This window comes from Columba livia, chromosome 1 (assembly GCF_036013475.1).
Source record: "Columba livia isolate bColLiv1 breed racing homer chromosome 1, bColLiv1.pat.W.v2, whole genome shotgun sequence".
Classification (NCBI taxonomy): Eukaryota; Metazoa; Chordata; class Aves; order Columbiformes; family Columbidae; genus Columba; species Columba livia.
The window spans coordinates 168,864,557-168,882,928 of NC_088602.1; the positions used below are offsets into that span (position 1 = coordinate 168,864,557).

Sequence of the window (18,372 nt, forward strand, 5' to 3'; positions counted from 1 at the left end):
TTGCTGTCCAATGCTCTCTTTTCTGGAGTAGGAGGTACAGCTCGTGCCTCTGTGTATTCATTCTTAATCAGACAGTGTAAATATGTAGAGAAGGACGGAGAGCATATACTATGTGGGAGATGTGAACTCATTTACCATGAGTGATGCTGCCAGATGTCCCCTGTGGCTGGAATTTGCCTCAATACCACTGCCAGATCACCTCATCCCCACTGGATGTGTTTAGCAATGCAAACGAGGAAATGATTACCTTTGCCTGTAGGTGGGATGTTGAAACAGAACACCCTGGATTCATTTCACTTTACTTCAAATTCCTGTACTGGGTAAGAAGGAATGTAGTGCTTCAAGCCTTCCTTTCTGTCAGTGGCAAGAGATCAGCATTTTCAGATGCCGTGCAGCCCACCAAAGGTGTAATTCACCATCTACAGGTACCAATTTCTTCCCCTTGTGCACAAAAAGTGCATGAGTACACTAGGTTTAAAGTTAAGGGCCTCACAGTTTCATGCCTAAATCTTTATGGAACGAGCCCAAATCAAAATGATGCAGTTCGCTAGAGTGTGTGGCAGATACAGGAATTGAGCTTTAATGTCCCCAAATCCCTATGATGCTGTATAATAATTTATAGCTCTTTTTGCTTCTTCAGTACTCATTGTGATGCTCAGTTCCCCTCAAAATTCTAAAGAACAACAGCAATACTTAGAAGTCAAGTATATGTCTTGGAATGATATCTGGGCTCCTTGGGTGGGACAGACATTGTCATAAAAATGTATACCAAAAGTGTTATAATCAGCAACAAGGTACTCTCAATGCACTTTTTTAGCCAACTTCCGCCTTGTACCCAGAGAGAGTATTAATGAGCACCTCAAATCTCTGTGCTGAGGGACAAGCTGGGATTTGCAACATTTTAATGTAGCCTGTGTTTGGAGAGTTTCGCAAAGAAAGAATTGTTAATGAGTAATCCTTGTCCACTAGGGCACTGAGCCAACGAGCCCAAGCTTTGATTCATTGTGTTATCACTACAGGCTTCTGCTAAACCTAAAAAAAAAAAAAATAACAAAACAAAAATGTTCCTGTGTGAGAATCGTTAGGATACTGAACTGAACGCAGAACTGTCTTACATCCTGCCATCTGCAGTCTTCCAGAAAAGGACAGTAAGTAATGATTCTTTAAATTGAAAGGTTTTGCTGTTGTATAGTAAAAAAGCAACTTTTTCACCGAAGTTATTTAGTGGATGTTAATGGATTTTTGACCATAAAGAAGAAAAAAGGATTTTTTTATTAAGCTAGTATTTTATTGAAGAATAATATATGAAGTAGTGATTTCCTCTATAAAACTGGCACAACAACAGGAATTCTCCTTGGGAAAAATGTTAAGGTCATAAAAAATAATGACAGTGTTGGAATTTCTCTTTAGAAAGCTGACTTCTGTGTCTCTGGAAAAGAAAGTGTAATTTTGATACCGAGTCTTTTCTGTAATAAGACTATCTAGTAAATTTTGTGCATCAGCTTGTTATTTTTTTTATCCTTTTAGGAACAGAAAATATTTCAAATGTGATTATTGGGAGAACAGAGGACAATCTAGAATAGAACAGTTACATTTGTTTTATGTAATTTCTTTGTTTGATAGTTTCGTGTACAGATTCCAGGTGCATCTTTTGAAGTTCAAGACTTCACTTATTTCATGTAACTAGAACAAGCAAAAAAGGGTTTAATATTTCAAGTGATTACTATTAGAATCCATCGACAGTTTTTAAGAAAATTTCCATTTATTCCAAGTGTTCCTGCTAGCTGTTTATCTTCAGAGAACTATAATCACAGTGGGACACATTTGGTTTTGATATTTTTATTGCTTTGTTCATTTATGTTGTGTGTTAATTTTATGGCTTGTGTTACGAACAACTTAGAGATCCCAAACTAGATTGAGATCCCACTAGGCTAGATGGGAGTCCAAAAACAGGTTTAAAAAAAAAGGAGGGTTTGCAGTTTTATCAGGTGAGACAGGAAAAAGATGCTGGAGAAAGGAAAACAGAAATGGTGTTTCGCAGGTCATACCAGAGACAGCCAGAAGCTGGTCTCACTCTTTGCATTTACTTACCTACCTACAGAAATGTCACTGAGACTTTTGGTAGAGTTTTCAGTTCTACCTGTGACTGACTTAAAGATAAAAGTTTTCCCTTCAGAATAAGCCGTAAGAATACCCTATATTTTTTGTCTCCTCCATCTCTTTGCTCCTCTGATTTTTAATATTGCATTTAAAAAAACTAACCAGTAAATTTCAAACAAACACAGTAATGCTGGTGCTGCCTCTGATTCTCAAACTTGCCCATATTGTTTCTCATATTTTTGCATCAGTTGCTGTGTAGCTGCCTGTGGTGCCATGCATGTCAAAATGATCTGGCAGCAAAAGGCTAGAAACAAGGAGTACAAATGTTCTTAATGCTTTCATGTCTCTTTGGTACAGTTTAAAACAAACAAGCAAGCAAATAAAAAAAGCACCGCTCAAATAAGTGAGGCACTACATTAAATATTTTACAAAAAAAAGGCTATGAGGCCAGATCAAAAGCCCGTGAACTAGATGAGAATCTTCTCAGTGATGTTAACAGTGTTTGGATCGAACCATAGATTAGTGATGTTACTGAAATTTCTTTTTGAGCAATTGGCAGACAGGACAGAAGGAGAGAAATGTACCTCACTAATATTTATGAACAATTTTGCTAGTGCTTCAATATATTTTCCTTTACTGAGTAACTGAAAGAGATTCAGTCATTCTTCTGAAGATAAAACACAATTGGACTGTCTTGGAGCTTTCCTGATGATCAAACCTATTTTTACCTTAACTGAAAGTATGGGGCTAAAATGCTTTTGTCTTTCACTGAATCCAGTTCATTTTAACTATAATTTTTTCAGTAAGAGGCTTGGCTTTGCTCACACAGAAGTCAGGGGAAGCTTTACTATTGACCATAGAAAGGTCAGAGGTAGTCCGCTGATAAGAATCCATGATAAATCTGAAACTCACACAGACACGCATATTTGTATACATATAGATTTGTATACACCTATGAACAAATGTCCATAAGAAAGCTGAATAAACACGCATACATATACATACAGTGAAAGAACAAGCCACGTATATAATAATATAAAATTCGTTTTTCTCATTTAAACATAGAATACATAAACATGCATTTATTGACTTCTGAGGTACGCTAGAAGATACATGTAATAAAATTTTATGGAATTCAGAGTTCCTAAAATGCAATTGATGAAAATAATCTCAAGCAATTTGGCATATACTTTACTTCATACATACTGATCTTTTTCTTTGGTGTTATTTTGGAGGGCAATAATGATTTCCTGTGCACCTACTGCCTTTATTTCAGCTTTTACCTATCTGATGCATTTCTTCATTACACCTCAGGATGGAGTATCACTCAAGTTGGCTAAGATAGTCTAGATTTGTCTTGATAGAAGTAATTGAAAGATATACTTCATGTGAGGAAGCAAGCATGAGGTAGAAAAACCTATGAATGTTTAGTCATACCAAAGATGCCTGTGAATATCAAGAAGCACTCCACTATTATGTGATTTTGGTGGATAATGAAATCAGAATTAAGAGAGTGAGTACTGATCTCAGTTCACATAGATGAACTTATGCTGGAAGCTGAGATGACTTAGATCCATGTCACCAGCGAAAAAAACCCAAATCCAAACTCTCTGTCTTTGGAAAGAAACCTCTGCTGAGAGGTCCTGTGGGTAAGTGGTGCAGATGGTCCCCTTTGTCACCTGGCTGTGTTGCTGGCAGGTTGGGTCCCTCTATATGTCTACTGTGGCTATCCCACTGGTCAGAGCAATGCTTCTGGAGTTGTTCCATGGGAGCTGCAGGCAGCTGCGACCACAGTTGTTTAACCACAGCAACAGCCTAGGAGGATTAGGCTGAGAAGAGGCTAATGATGGGGTGTGCATTGTGGAAACAGATCTCTGAAAGTGGAGTCTGCCTCTGGGTCTGTGATGCCTTGCGACACTGTCTTATGGTGGTCTGTACAATTTCCCAGACTTGAACACAGTGTCGAATAAGTGGTGCTTAAATGCTCTATATTGTGTACCTGCTGTGGCTCTGAAATCTGGAAATCAGTAGCTGCTGCTCTTAAATACTGGTAAAATTAACTAGATAAATGTAATATATGATAGACAGCTCACAGTAGGCTGGAAAGAGGAAGAATCAACACAAAATGTCAATGAGCATTAAATGAAGAGTTTAGTGTTCAGGAAAATTTACAGCAGAAAAGCTACATGTAATGCAATATATATTTCCTTCCTTTTTAATGGTGATCATGTCTTGTGCCTTGCAGGTATCCCCAGAAGACAGAATTAATTCCTTCCATGAAATCCAGTAAATGGTCTACATCAGCTGAATACATTAAAGAAAATGAAGTATTAAAAGAAGGTGGTAACTGTAAAATCATAATGAACATTTGACTCAGACTGAATCCATGCAGATCAAAATTGATGTGACAGGAGAGAGAGAGTTACAAAACTTGTAATGTCCTAGCATGCTCATAGGTTGTGACAAATATATTCTCAAGTTTCTTGACATAAACAAGGCAGTTTTTATAACACCATGGGGGTTTTGTGTGTATGTAGAGTATAACAGATTCTAAGAAATCTATCTTGAGGTTAAAGACTGACATTATCTAATGACATGTTAAATGGAATAGCCTCAAAGGAACAAGAAACAAATTTATATACTATACAATGAGACTGTAAAACTGCAAACACTATCTTGGTGTTTAAAATTACAGGTTGCTTTCTTTCTCTCTATTTGAAGTACAGACTACACAGGTGTAGGATGTATACCTTACAATACTAAGAAGCTATGCATAAAAAGTCTGACTGTATATCAAAATACTTAGGAATGGATGTCTTCTTGGGACTGTCTTTAAAATATTCTGATATGACATCCAGAATTCCCTAAGAAGATAAACTCAAGGCTCTGTATGAACATATGGAATCCACAATTCCAATGCCAACATTTTAGCTGTTGCAGTATTAGCTCCTCATATAGAGTCTGTGGAGGAGACATGAGAAGTACTCATAGTGATGGAATGTAGACTTCAAGTCTGGCTGCAGGGAGAGCTAATCCTGCATGGAACTACAAGGGTTGCATGCCCATGGGCTGCAAGAAAGCTATTGAAGAGCTTGCACTTGAGGAGAGGGTGGAGATGGGCTCTGTTCTCTGGTATTCATTGAGAAAATCCAGATAAACATTCAGAAGCCCTCTGAAGGTGCATCATTTTGACATTTCTCTTAATGACCATTATAAGGGTCCAGACTGTGCTGCTGTCTTCTCTCATGGCAGAACCCATGGGCTGAAAATAAACCCATTTCCAAGGGTCTGTCAGGGGCAGTTCATGAGAAAACTGGCTGTCAGGAATTGTAAGACCTTTGAAGCCATATGGGCATGTCCACCTCTTGAGTGCAGCAGATACCTTCCCCAGCAAATGTGGTGGCAAGGCAGTAAAATGTTTGGGAGCAAACTTAGGTCTATGGGGGTGGCTGGGCTGCTCCCCAAAGCCCATCCCAAGATATGTGGATTTTTTTGCAGTTGCAAAACTGCGTTTCTGTGCTAGATTTGAGACTGTGTGTTTACATGTTATTTTCCACAAGAACCCTATCTGGTCTGTGATACAAGTAGCTTTTGACATTTCTGAGTAAACTGTTTAAATTATCTGTCGGCAGACATTTAAAATGCAACTGTCTAATTAGAGGGCCTTTGTTTATGTTAAGAAATAACTTAATGAATCCTTATGGACAAATCTGAATATAATTACACAGCGTGCTTGCTGCTCTCACAAGCTACTTCTCAGTCTGTTCCGCACTGTGGCCTCCTGCTGCCTTCACGTTTTTGTCAGATGACTTAACTTCTGCTTGAGAAACATGCTGAGCCCTCACTGGGAAGCAGACTGGGCTATAACTCTGAAGCACCTTCAGTGAGTGAAAACACAGTCCCAGGGACAGTCCCATGGGAATAAAACCCAGGAAAGAATTAAGAATATAAATCAAAGCAAAACAGATTTCTGTCAATTTGTTGCGGAATCCTGGTGTCTGCATAAATCCTTGAGACATCATGTCGGAGCTGTATGTTGTCCTGTAGCTGATGGTCCTAACTTAGATGCAATCTTGAGTTGCCCCATCCCACCCACATGTGCCAGACCTGGACAAAGGAGCCTTTTGCTGTCTTTTCTCCTGGATGCAGTGCTGCTCTAGCTGTAGCCTCTGCTCAAGTAGGAGGCAATGGCCAGTCTCTTGCCTCTTATTTAATAGCCTAGCAGTTGGAGCAAGGAGGAGAAGACCTAGGTACAGTGCTGCCGTCAGCCTCAGGTGATGAAAGTTGCTCCATTGGACTGGCTGGGAAATATGCTGGTGAGCAGTGACAAGCATCTCCCAACCTCCCCAAGCAAGAGACTTGTACAGCTGCTTCAGATGCCAAAGGGAACGGGTGGGCTAGCTTGGTTATTAGACCAAGGCTTTGCTTTCTGATTTTGCCACCATTTATCTTCTTCAGACAGTAATTACTGAAGGCAAGATAAAGGGCAGCCACTGGAAATTAAACTCAAGTTTCCTGGCTTGGTTCTTCTGACCTGACTATAAATTGCACTTTTTCAGTAAGAAAAAAAAAAAATAAAAAATTGAAAGGGTGATGGAAAAAATAATGTAAATACCTGGTATTCCCTGGAAGCATACCCTCAGCAGGTCAGGTCAGTGCTTCAGTCTGTTAATATTTTAATATGTTTGAGCATAAACGGCCTTTAGTTTTAAATGAACAGCAGAAGGTTGGCAAATAGAATATACCATAGCAAGGAAAAAATAAACGAACTAGATTCAATGTAAAGGCTGAATTAGGTATTGTAGCTTCAAGCCAGTGATTGTTACAGTAAATATTGAAACAACCTCCTGAATCCTGCCTTACACTAGGAAGACAGAAATGAGTTATCTTGTTTTAAATATACTTTTTTAAAAATTAATATATCTTACAGGATCTCCTTTCAACCTGTTTCTTAATTAGCATATTAATCCTGAACTGAAGAATAAATGGGATCTGAAATGAATTTAATAGGACATCATCAGCTAGCCACTACTGATGGATTTTCTCTTGCTGAAGGTCCTCATTTGTTTGGTAAGTCACCAAATTAGCTTAAAATAGCAAACTATCCTTTACTCAGAAACCTAGAAGAAAATTCACTGAAATCTCAAGTCAAGGATGTGTGGTATAAATGTGCCCAGCTTCTTGAAGCTTCAATACCTATGGAAGGAATAACAAATAATGGGTCTGTGGTGTTAATCCTGTTTATTATTGCTCTCATCATTGCTCATAGCAGAGCTTGTAGGTTGTTTTTATAACACTATTCTAATACCAGAAACCACTCAGCAAAGACAGACCTTTGAATGCAGGCTGGATGTTATCTTCATGTGAGCCATTTAAATCAAGCTAAGCAGATACATTTTCAGTTAATTTGTAATAAAATTATGCTGCAATGTACTCACATTGCCATATTATACAGATTTTTTGAAAGTCATTTCACCTAAATTAAAACCTATTGCCTTACCGAGACCACTAAAAACTTATATTATTGATTTCAATGCACAGGAAAATTTATAATGCAGGCTGGAAAATTCTTCTTGCTCCAGTTCCACTGAATTTTTCAAGACTGAACATGGGTTTGTTAATGAATGAAGAATTCTTGATCAATATTTTATAAGCATGGGGAAGCTGTCTTCTGTTACATGTATTGCTCAGAAAAAAAAAAAAAAAAGAATAATACATTTTTTTTAGCCTTTCTTTTGGCAGCAGAGGGGGAACTTACTTGAGTAACATGATACATTCAGGGCCTCACACACGATACAGATCCCCACAGAAAGCTCTAATACTTCAGAAGTTTCCTGTCCAAATAAGACAAGAAGTCTGTCTTTTTGAGTGCTGGAAAAATTGAAAATATTTCAGTTTCATCTATCTGAAACAAAAATAGTGTCTCAGGCATGGAGGGACTCTGACATGCAGAGCCATTCCTGCTGCACAGAATCACAGAATGTTAGGGATTGGAAGGGACCTCAAAGATCATCTAGTCCAATCCCCCTGCTGGAGCAGGAACACCTAGATGAGGTTACACAGGAATGTGTCCAGGCGGGTTTTGAATGTCTCCAGAGTAGGAGACGCCACAACCCCCCTGGGCAGCCTGTTCCAGTGCTCTGTCACCCTCACTGAGAAGTAGTTTCTTCTCAAATTAAAGTGGAACCTCCTGTGTTCCAGTTTGAACCCATTACCCCTTGTCTTACCGTTGGTTGTCACCGAGAAGAGCCTGGCCCCACTCACCCTTTATAAATTTGTAAACACTAGTAAGGTCACCTCTCAGTCTCCTCTTCTCCAAATTAAAGAGACCCAGCTCCCTCAGCCTTTCCTCACACGGGAGATACTCCACTCCCTTCATCATCTTTGTTGCCCTGTGCTGGACTCTCTCCAGCAGTTCCCTGTCCTTCTTGAACTGAGGGGCCCAGAACTGGACACCATATTCCAGATGTGGTCTCACCAGGGCAGAGTAGAGGGGAAGGAAAATCTCTCTTGACGTACTAACCACCCCTCTCCTAATACAGAGCTATTAGAAGTCAGGAGCATCTCTCCAAATCCAACCAGCTCCAGTGTCCTGGCTCCATACAGTGAAACTAAAGTACTGTCACTAAAGACAAGCAAAACCCATCGCATTACTGTGTATTATTGTATTTTGGTTTTGTTTTTTTTTTTTTTTTCTCCTGTAAATGTGTTGGCTTTTGGCGGAAGAAATAGTTTTTGCAGTTGTTGAAAAAGTATACGTAAACAGACAAAACACTTCCTTGCTACCTGTTAACTCCAATGTCAGGCCATGATATATAAAGAGAAGGATGTTCAAATCTAGGGTGGATTTTTTCCCAGAGCATTTTCCCCAGATGTCTACTTTTTCACTAATTATTTCATATTTTTAAAGAGTAATGATCAGGTAGCTTCAAAATACAAGGAAGGATGTCAATGTGAAATATTTTCCCTCCACACTGAAATGTTACTCAGAAGCTGTGAGGTCTTCAGAAGAGGGATTGTGTCTCCCATTATAGGTATTCAGAGCCTAGCATAATGGAGATTTAATTCAAACTGACATTTCCGTAACAGAAAGAATCAGGGGTGCCATTAGGAAGGAGTCTTAGCACTCATGCTGTGTTTCATTTAAGCTGACTTCTGTTTTTTATGGCCACTTGGTCCTGTTTTGCAGGATGTCACTCAAATCTCAGAAGTAAATTCTTTAAAAATGTGGTGTCTTCTGCTTTCATAGCTGGAAAAAAAAAATCAGAAATAGTATGCAACTGAGTCCATAGAAAGAGTTACTCATTTTGAAAATATTACTCCGTCTCTTCAAGATGCTCTTAGGAAATGATTTTGCCTCTCAATTTTATATTTTTAAGCTACTTGCATTTTTTGACGTTCATTTTTGGCAGGTAGAGGCTTGTGAGCCCAAGGAAGCAGGGCAAAAGCTTTTCTTTAAGCATCCCTTAGAATATACATTTGTCCCAGGCTTTATCACACATTGCAGCTCTAATATAATGTAAGAAAGAAATTGCTGGCTTACAAACATCAGCCTTTATAAAAAACAGTCTCCTTTTACAAAGATGCAAACTAAAACTCTGTAAAAACCTTGGAAATATATTATCCTTTTATTATGCTTCATTCAGTTTATGAGGAGAGTGTTCTTAGACCTTCAAAACCAAATCTAAGTGCATCTCCAAACATTAGTACCAGGTTCAGGTCTCTCAAAAGAAATGTCAATCATGAGTTGATTGTGCTGCAGCCTCATCACCATGGTGATTCCAGGGCACTTTAAGTACTCACCCTCAGGATTTCTAGTTGCAGCAGGTTTCAGAAGAGCTTAAAGAAAAGAGAGGTTTTCTACCTTTCAGTATTTGGAAATGTATGTTGCTATTTTAACAGTATTTGCCTAAGGTTAAGTGTCTCTTTTTGGTTTTGGAGTGAATGTGTTTTAACTGCAGTTTTTCACTTTAGTAGTTATAGTCCTTAGAAGAAGAGCCTCAAAATGCAAATGAGGAAGGATCTTTAACCGAGCAGAAGTCAGGGTCCTTCCCTTCCACCCGGTCTTCCTGGAAAACTGCTTTTATTTTTCTACTTTACTACTCAGTTGATTTAGAAACATCCTACATCTTCTCACAGAAAACAGGTTTTTGAAGAAGTGGTCAAAACCAGATAGGTAAAATGCATCCTCTATAGCATCTGTCTGCAAGATCAACTTTTTCTTTCTTGCAGCTCTGGTTTTCCCAGTGAGGGAAAGGGACTCACCATGACAAGAAATCCCAGAGGCGTAAGGGGTCTCCATGGGACCTGTTCTGTTTTGTTATTTCCCTTCTTCAGTCAGAGCCTGTTTTTATTTCACAAGACCCATTGAATTGAACAGGGCCACCTAGCTGAAGACTGGTCTGATTTTATATCCTGTGCTAAAATAAAGTGTCACACCTATCAATCTGCATTTTTGACCCCTGTAATCTGGGATTGACATCCTGATCTACTTTACTGGGAGCTTTGCAGCTCACTTTAGAGCCACGAATTTGTCCTGTGGAAACTTCCACCATGATAGACATAGACTGATCTGAGCTCCTCCACTTTGTGCCAAATTGGGTGGACACAAGCTGGAAGACACTGAGGTGCATTAGCAGAGCCCTGTGCTGAAGCTGACAAGCCCTGCTCTAAGGCAATAAGGCAATTCAGCTGGGACAGCAAGACTGTTGGAAAAAGATATTTGATAAGATCTTCCAATTGTCTCTGAAAGCTTTTCATATTATGGACAATACATCTGTTAAATACCCATATCTCCATTGTTCAAATTTCTTCCAATGGTTATCACTTGCCCTTTTTTACAAGGGACTGAACTAATTTTCAGAAACCAAAAATGTCTCCATATTTTAAATGTGGAATGTAAGCTTCTGCATTTGTATGGCATCTGAAATACATAAAACATTTCACTGAAACTGTCAGTTGCATGGTAAGTAAGTACCAGGCCTTTAAAATAATATCCCTATTCAATTTTCTGTAAAAGCACCTTATATAGGAGTTATTAATATTCGTGACATGAAGTGTGAAAATTTAGCTATCAGAGATTTTTTTTTTTTCCTAAGAATCTGGAAAGATAGATCAGTACTATTACATGTTTAATTTGACTAGAGACCTCTTTTAAGTATTTTTGGTGGCCTGACTATGTTTTCTTGTAATGTAACAGAAAAATACAAGAAGACATGAAATTCTACCCTCATTGTGCATGTTCCTATCCGAGAAAGAAGTTTTTTGCGGTGAATGAGCAATCTAAAAAGCTGAATTCAAATGGACGAGAAAGAATACACAAAAAATGAAACCTAGCAAAGGAAAAAAGAAAGCAGTACATCTAAACTTGTCTTACGTATTTGACAATGTAAGAACAATGAGGTGACATTGAAAATTGTTGTAGGCATAGAACAGTACCCTAAGATGAGCTTAAAAGTCTGATTCCCTTTAAAATAATATGTACTTGTTCTGGTTATGCTTTAAAAAAAATAGTAGATCAAGTGTCCAAACTGATTAAACAGCTTCAAAATCGTTAGATATGTTAAATAACTACTTGGTTTTAGCACCACCTGGCAGATGATGCAACATCTGGCTTCAACCCTGCAAAGAAGATAATTAGGCACATAACAGACCCCCAAATCAAAAGGAAACAAACCAACACAAATTAAAACAGAAAATCATGTATATATAATAATTATGAAGAGAGCCAAACTAAACAGAATGGCAATCTGAGAGCTAAAAAAAGAAAAGAAAAAACAACAAAAAAAAAAAAAGAAGGAATGCAGATGAATGGGGCTCTGAGAGTCGCACCATAGAGCAAAGCAAAAACAAAATGCATTTGTTTGATGCTTCCTTTTGTGCATGTGTGAGTCATTTGTGAATCTTAGCCTGGAAAAGAGATTATTTTGTGAAATAAGAGGAATCTTGCAGTCTGGGACCTGATTATCTGCTTATTTACTTCCAGATATACTTTTCATCACACACCTGAGGTTGGGGTTTAGTGGGCTCAGCCACAGTGCTGAATGAAAAAGACTGAAGAATGAAAGAGGCTCACCACCCTTGACTGTCCATCTTGACCCCACTCAACTTTTAGCTTGCTCTGTGACTCTAAATTGCTTTAGCAGGTGCCTTTAAGACATGGGCTTTCTCCAGGTACCGTTTCCAAAAAGGCAGCATGGTCAAGATTGTGGTAGGTTTGTCTTCTTGTGCCCTACACTGCCCTCTAACACTGTCTCAGCGGGATTTGTGCCTTCATACCTTAGCTGTCATAAAACTGAGACAAGTAACTCCATCTTCTGAATTTATGTTGTCCCAGTAGTGCTGTGGTGGTATCCAACACACTGAGAGCCACAAGGAGGCTACATGAGCCCAGAAGAGTAAGGTCAGCAACAAAGTTTATGTAGTACAGATGCATCCTGCCCACTGTAGACAGAGTTAGAATTAATTTAAGCTACACAGATGAAAATAGATTCTTGACTTTTGGTCTTGCGGTGAGAACATCTCTCTGGCCCTCTTCTATCGTATCACACAGATGTGTCCAGCATGGCCTGAGCACTTTGGCCTCTATTTGAAAATACAACATTTCTGTGTTTAAAAAAACATTTGCTACTCCAGTCAGCTAAAACATGCTTCTTGTGATATTGAAGTGGTTAATCTATTGCACAGAATCACCTGACATTACTAAACATTAATTGATAAAAGATTTGTTGTAAATAAACCACAATAGGTACAAAATGACAATGGCTAGGCTACTTGGAGGCATCCCCTTAAATGGTAACCAAATTTTATGCAGGTAAATCTACCCTGGAAATGGGCATTGCTATTGTTTCAGACATTTACAATCAAGTTCTGTAATGAAGTTAATCAGTAAACTACATAACCTCTGGCCTGTGTCACTCCTTTGCTACTCTTAAAAAATTCTCACAGTAAAGAAGTCAACAGGATACAGACAAAGCAGAATTAAGAAGTTTTATTTATATATAGTCTTTAGCGGGGGGGAAAAAAAGAAAAAGAGAGGACAAAGAGGATTGAGTAACTTAAGGAGAGTCTTTTTCTTCAAGAAATGGTCAGACTGAAGACAGCCTAAGGTAGGACATTGTGGTGTTCTTGCTTGGACATATTTGCCATCTGATATTGTTTTATTTTCTTGAAACTATAGGATGCTGAGTGGTTGTTTAAACCAAGTGATCTCTAAAGATCTGGAAATAAATTGTTTGGAATTAAATCAGGATTTCATTAACGGTTATGCTATGGTTTCCAAATTACTTAATCCTGAACCTTGTTCTTACTTATATTCCTTCATGAATAATCTGAGAGCCAGAAGTTCGTATTTCAAACCTGCTTAGATTTTTTTTTCTCTTCAATTAGCTTTATACTTGTCAAACAATAATTTTTACATTAAAATGTTCTCTCATAATTTCTGTAATATGCTGAATATAAACACCTTCAATCTGCATGTAATTTCAGTGTAATTCTGCAAACTGAGAACACTTTCTTCAGTTCCTACAAGGAAAATTCCCTTTCATTTCTATGAGTGGTTAGGCCTATGTCAAATATTTCTTCAAGTCTTTTGTAAAATATTTAAAATTTAAAGGAACAAAAGCAAAAATCTGTGATGAGTTTCAGTTAATAAAGTTTTATTTATATGCAGTCGTTAGGGGGAAAAAGGAAAAGGAAAAAAAAAAAAAGCAAAAGCGGGGCCAAAGAGGACTGGGTACCTTAAGGAGAATAATGTGGAAAAATATTTGTAAAATGTTGCCTACATCTATGTGAAGCTTTCTCTTTGATATTAGTAGGTTTTCTAGATTTCTGTGAAATGTTTATTTGCTAAACATAATCTAAAAGATGTGTAGTTATAACTAACATGACATTTGTGTGTGCTTAGGTAGTCTTTCTTTAAGGTTTGTATAAGGTTTGCTTCCAAAAGGAAAAACAGATAAACGTTTCAAAATAGTGAAGACCACACAAATGTAAAATATCGCTGTATTCCAGTGAGCTAGTTTCTGATTTCACTTTCATTGCTCACGCTACTGCAACTCCAGCCATTTCAGTGGGCTGGCTCATGCTTTACAGTGGCATGAGACCAGCCCATCTCAGACTTCTACTAATATGTATTTGGATAAAAGCATATGTACATTCCGTCTGGCAAGATAAGATTAGTTTTCTCTTGCGATAAGAAGCTACTTGTTCTAGACTCACATGTACTTTGCAAAGCATAATTCTGAAAATCAGTGTGGTTTTCAAATGTCACGCAGGACAGAGCAGTGCAGCATGTGCCTCTGCAAGCAGAACTCCTTCAGCTTTTGTTGGAAGCCTCATGCACACAGAAGGTTGGGGAACACAGCCCAGACCACGCTTTTTGGATCAGGTCATAGAAATACGTTGTTCCAATAATTTCAAGGCTCCTAGTTTCTATTTCAACCTCATCATTTGTTTCAACTTTTTAAGACAATATTTCAAAACAAAACAACATTTAAACTAAAAAAATGAAACAATTTCATTTTGAAATCATCTGTATGGAACACCTCCACAGTTTTAAACAATTATTTTTATGAATTATTTTAGATCACTAATGTTTTGGAGCACATAATTTCTTTTAATGTTTAATTCTAGACTCACTGACAATTTTGGGGCGAAAAAAAATAAATTCACAACTGTTTTTGATCTGTTCTGGGTGGAGAATGGTGTCTCATTGAATCAGCCCAAGTCAGCTGCTTTCTAAGGATGAAATACAGATACCCACCAAGCCCTTCAAACAGGTCTACTTGAAAAAAACAATCAAACAACAACAAAAAACTGCCACACCAAAAACCCCCCAAAAACCCACAAAGCTAATTATCTTTAAAAATCAGTCTGGTCTCCATAACTGTGGTATCCGAGCACTTCCCAGAATTTTTGCTATAAACCTGTTTTATATAAAACAATACCGTGCATGAAGCTGCCTATCCTCCCTTTCCCTTCCAATGCACTGAGCATGGACTCAATTCAGATGAATTGTTTAACCCAGTACTTGAAACATAAGGAAAAAAAGGAGATACAGGATGACTGTGTTTTGTTGTGTTTTGGGTTTGTTTTTTCTTTTTTCCTCCCCTGTATTTAACTTTATGCATTAAGACTCAGATTTTTTGTTTCCTACAGAAGCAGAGTAGAATTAATGATTGTGAAGGTTATTCTAAACATATCTGTAACCCAAATGGATCTATAGTTCTTTAAATAAACATCCAATATTGTTTCAGCATGTACTGCAGTTCTTCAGCAGTCTCGATTTTTTTTTTTAACAAGTCCTGAGAAATACATATATTTATATTTATATCTTTATATATTTATATCTTTATATATTTATATATAAATATATTTATATATATTTTTTTTTCCCTGTGGAAATAGTGTTGCCGCCTTTTCTTGCTCTTTCAGAGGCTTAAGCAGTTCAGGAGGCTGGCACAGAGCTTTTGTGGAATGTCCTGTGGACGGCATAAAGTTAAAAATCAACGGTTTCTTTTTATTTTGGGATCGTCCCACTTTCCTTTAGCAAACTCAATCAACTAAGTAACTACCATCAAGTGACAACTTAGGTTTCCATGGTGAACAGATTCCTTTCCGAAGAGAAACTGAATGATTTGTATAACAATTGTGTATCTCACAGCACCAGTTTTTGTACCTGAAGTACCTTGACCAGTCTTAATGAGCAGAAGCCTCAACAAATGGTCAATATAATTAAAGACAGACCTCCAATCATTAAACCCATTGCTGTCTTCACCCTGTACTTGTTTTGTCACCACTGCAGCTGGTAGTTATCAGTGCCAGTTTGCATTTGATGCATGAAGCTGTAACTTCACCTCCAGGCTCTTCCATAGAGCCACCCCTGTCTTTTGTCTCAGGTCTCGATAGGTCTATGCTTTTTATTTATTATAAAGGGCATAAATTTGGGTTTGGGGAGTGCCTCCTGCTATTCTGCTTTTACTACTACAGTACTGGGAGCTCTGGCCTCTTATGGAGCAACTAAATGCAACCATAATTAAACTAATTGCTAATAATATCACCATTGTTCTCATTTGGTTGTGTGTCACGTTTTTCCTGACATACACCTTGCTGCTTATTTTTGAACTGGGACCTCAGCACTTGCTATTGGCAAAGATGTGCTGTGGACAGTACAGAAATCACATAAATCCAAACCACTTATATGGCTTCTGCAGCACAGTAAAGTGGAAAGGGCAGAAGGCTGCAGAGCAAAAGCCTGAGACCTTGAAAGTGACAAAAGTAGTTGAAATGAAAAGTTTAGTTTCTGGTACTAACTGAAGTGAGACAAAGGAGAGGAAAGAATCCCCTACTACATATTTTTATTCTTTGTTATCATTACAGATGCTCCCTCAATTGTTGGCATTTTTTCATTGCTTCTGATTCTTCAGAAGTGAAGGAGGCTTGCCAGGGAATTGACTTTATGTCAGCAAATAACATTTTTGGAGTGCTTCTGAAGCACTGTTTAATAATGGTCACCACTGAACATTGATCTATGATTTCCTTGTAAATACTGCTGTTGACTCCAATAAAAGTGGGACTCAGCATTGTTACCGTTTAACCCTGGGCAGCAGCTAAATGGCAGACAGCCGCTCTCGCCTTTCCTTCCCTGAGGGAAGGAAAAGAAAAGGAGGAAAGACTCGTGGGTTGAAATGGAAACAAATTTACTTGAATAATAATAAAATAAGAGTGAATAATAATGTCAATATTGTAGGATATACAAAGCTATGCAAATATACGGAGCAATACTTGCTGCTAGGACACGCCCTCCCAGCAATGAATGTCAGAGGGCGGACACTGTGAGCACAGAGAGCCCAGTATAATGCAGAGATCACGGCAGGTGTAGGAAAGTCACAGATCAGGCAACAGGAGCAGGAACCCTCACAGATGGTTCCAGTCAAATAACAAGGCCAGTCCCCAGCAACTTCCCACTTATACACACAGCATGACAATCATGGTACGGAATATGTCACTGATCCATCTGGAAGACACTGCCGTCCCATTATGCTCCGTCCCAGCTGCTATCCTGCATCTGCAGCTGGACAGTTGAAAAGTCCTTCATCTGTTTGTCAACAGCCAAGGTATCAGTGAGTTCTTACATTCTTTTTGTTCCAGATTGCAAACACTGGAAAGTTACTGGAAGAAAATATTAACTTTATCCCAGGGTGCTATCTCATTATTCTCAATCTAAATCCAAAACAAAATACTGTGCTAGCTACTAAGAAGAAAACATTCTAACTGCATGGAAATTTACCTCTATTTCAGCTAACCTGGCTCATGCATCTTCCTGGAAATATGTACTATTTTTCTCAGATACTCTCATTGGAACTAATGAAGGAATTGTGTCAGTGTTTTCATGAAACAGCAAGATGTGGGCTTCTCCAACAGAAAATATGAAGTAGTTTGCAACCAACTTTTAAACCACTTTTTTCAGCTGCTTGGCATGGGCTCGATTTTCATTACACTAAGGACTGCTAGATGTTGTTTTCATTTTTAAACCTGCTATTTAACGCGCAAAGTTAAGGTAGCCCCCAGACACCGTGTGGATCCTGACAGGAAAGCTTGTAACTGCCAGGTTTGTTGCTGGCTCAGAGGTGCTTCATCTGAGAACTGTACAACTGCACTGACTGGTACTGCCTTGTAGGGGCTGTGGATCAGGTGCAGAGGCTGCCTTGGTCGTCACTGGAGGGTGGATGGTGAGAAGGTTGGATTTCACCACTTATATTTGGAATATTTTCCCTGCACCTTCATGGAAACCTCAAAAGGTTTCTTTCAAGTTCTTAGTCTTCTAATTAAGCCTCACTCTTGTTCTCTTTCCCAGTGCAGTTTTTCTCTATCATGATGTCTTCGTTCAGCATTAAACAGAAATTAACATGAAGTTCGAGTCTTGAGCTAACTTTCACCAATGCCATAGGATTTTTGGCTTTTGTTTGGATTTCTTGTCTTCTGCTGTGACGCCTAATGTGGGTTGCTAGCTTCTCTTCGGTGTGGATTGTCCTTTCTTGTAAACTGCACATTTACACAGTCAGTTGCATGGTATTTTTAAAGATTATTTTATGTAAGGGCCAGTACTGGACATCTCCACCAATAGTAAAGGAGTGGCTAAGAATAGCTAAGTTACTTTTAAAATATCTTGCAATGTATTTGCAAGATACACAGCAAATCTGAGCTCAGATAATGCAATCTTCATGATGATGCCTTGTCTTTGAATTGGATGTCTGGAAGCAGAAACTTCAA

The 18,372-nt window shown here is 38.3% G+C and overlaps 1 protein-coding gene across 7 annotated transcripts in view; it reads left to right on the top strand.

The window, feature by feature from the left end:
* Positions 1-324: 324 nt before the first annotated feature.
* The window catches only part of NR1H4 (nuclear receptor subfamily 1 group H member 4), a 42,969-nt gene continuing 24,921 nt past the window's right edge, over positions 325-18,372 (top strand). The window contains exons 1-5 of one of the 7 annotated variants that reach the window (XM_065044195.1): positions 326-425; positions 1,020-1,148; positions 4,346-4,440; positions 7,031-7,170; positions 12,086-13,208. Coding sequence is in view for 6 of the 7 variants with exons in the window: in XM_065044187.1 (XP_064900259.1) it covers positions 7,086-7,170 (85 nt within the window). In the remaining variant the exon portion in view is untranslated. Of the gene's footprint in view, positions 426-1,019; positions 1,149-4,345; positions 4,441-7,030; positions 7,171-12,085; positions 13,209-15,478; positions 18,140-18,372 lie in introns of those variants that run through there. The other 6 variants (XM_065044187.1, XM_065044203.1, XM_065044170.1 and 3 more) reach the window with 6 other exon arrangements.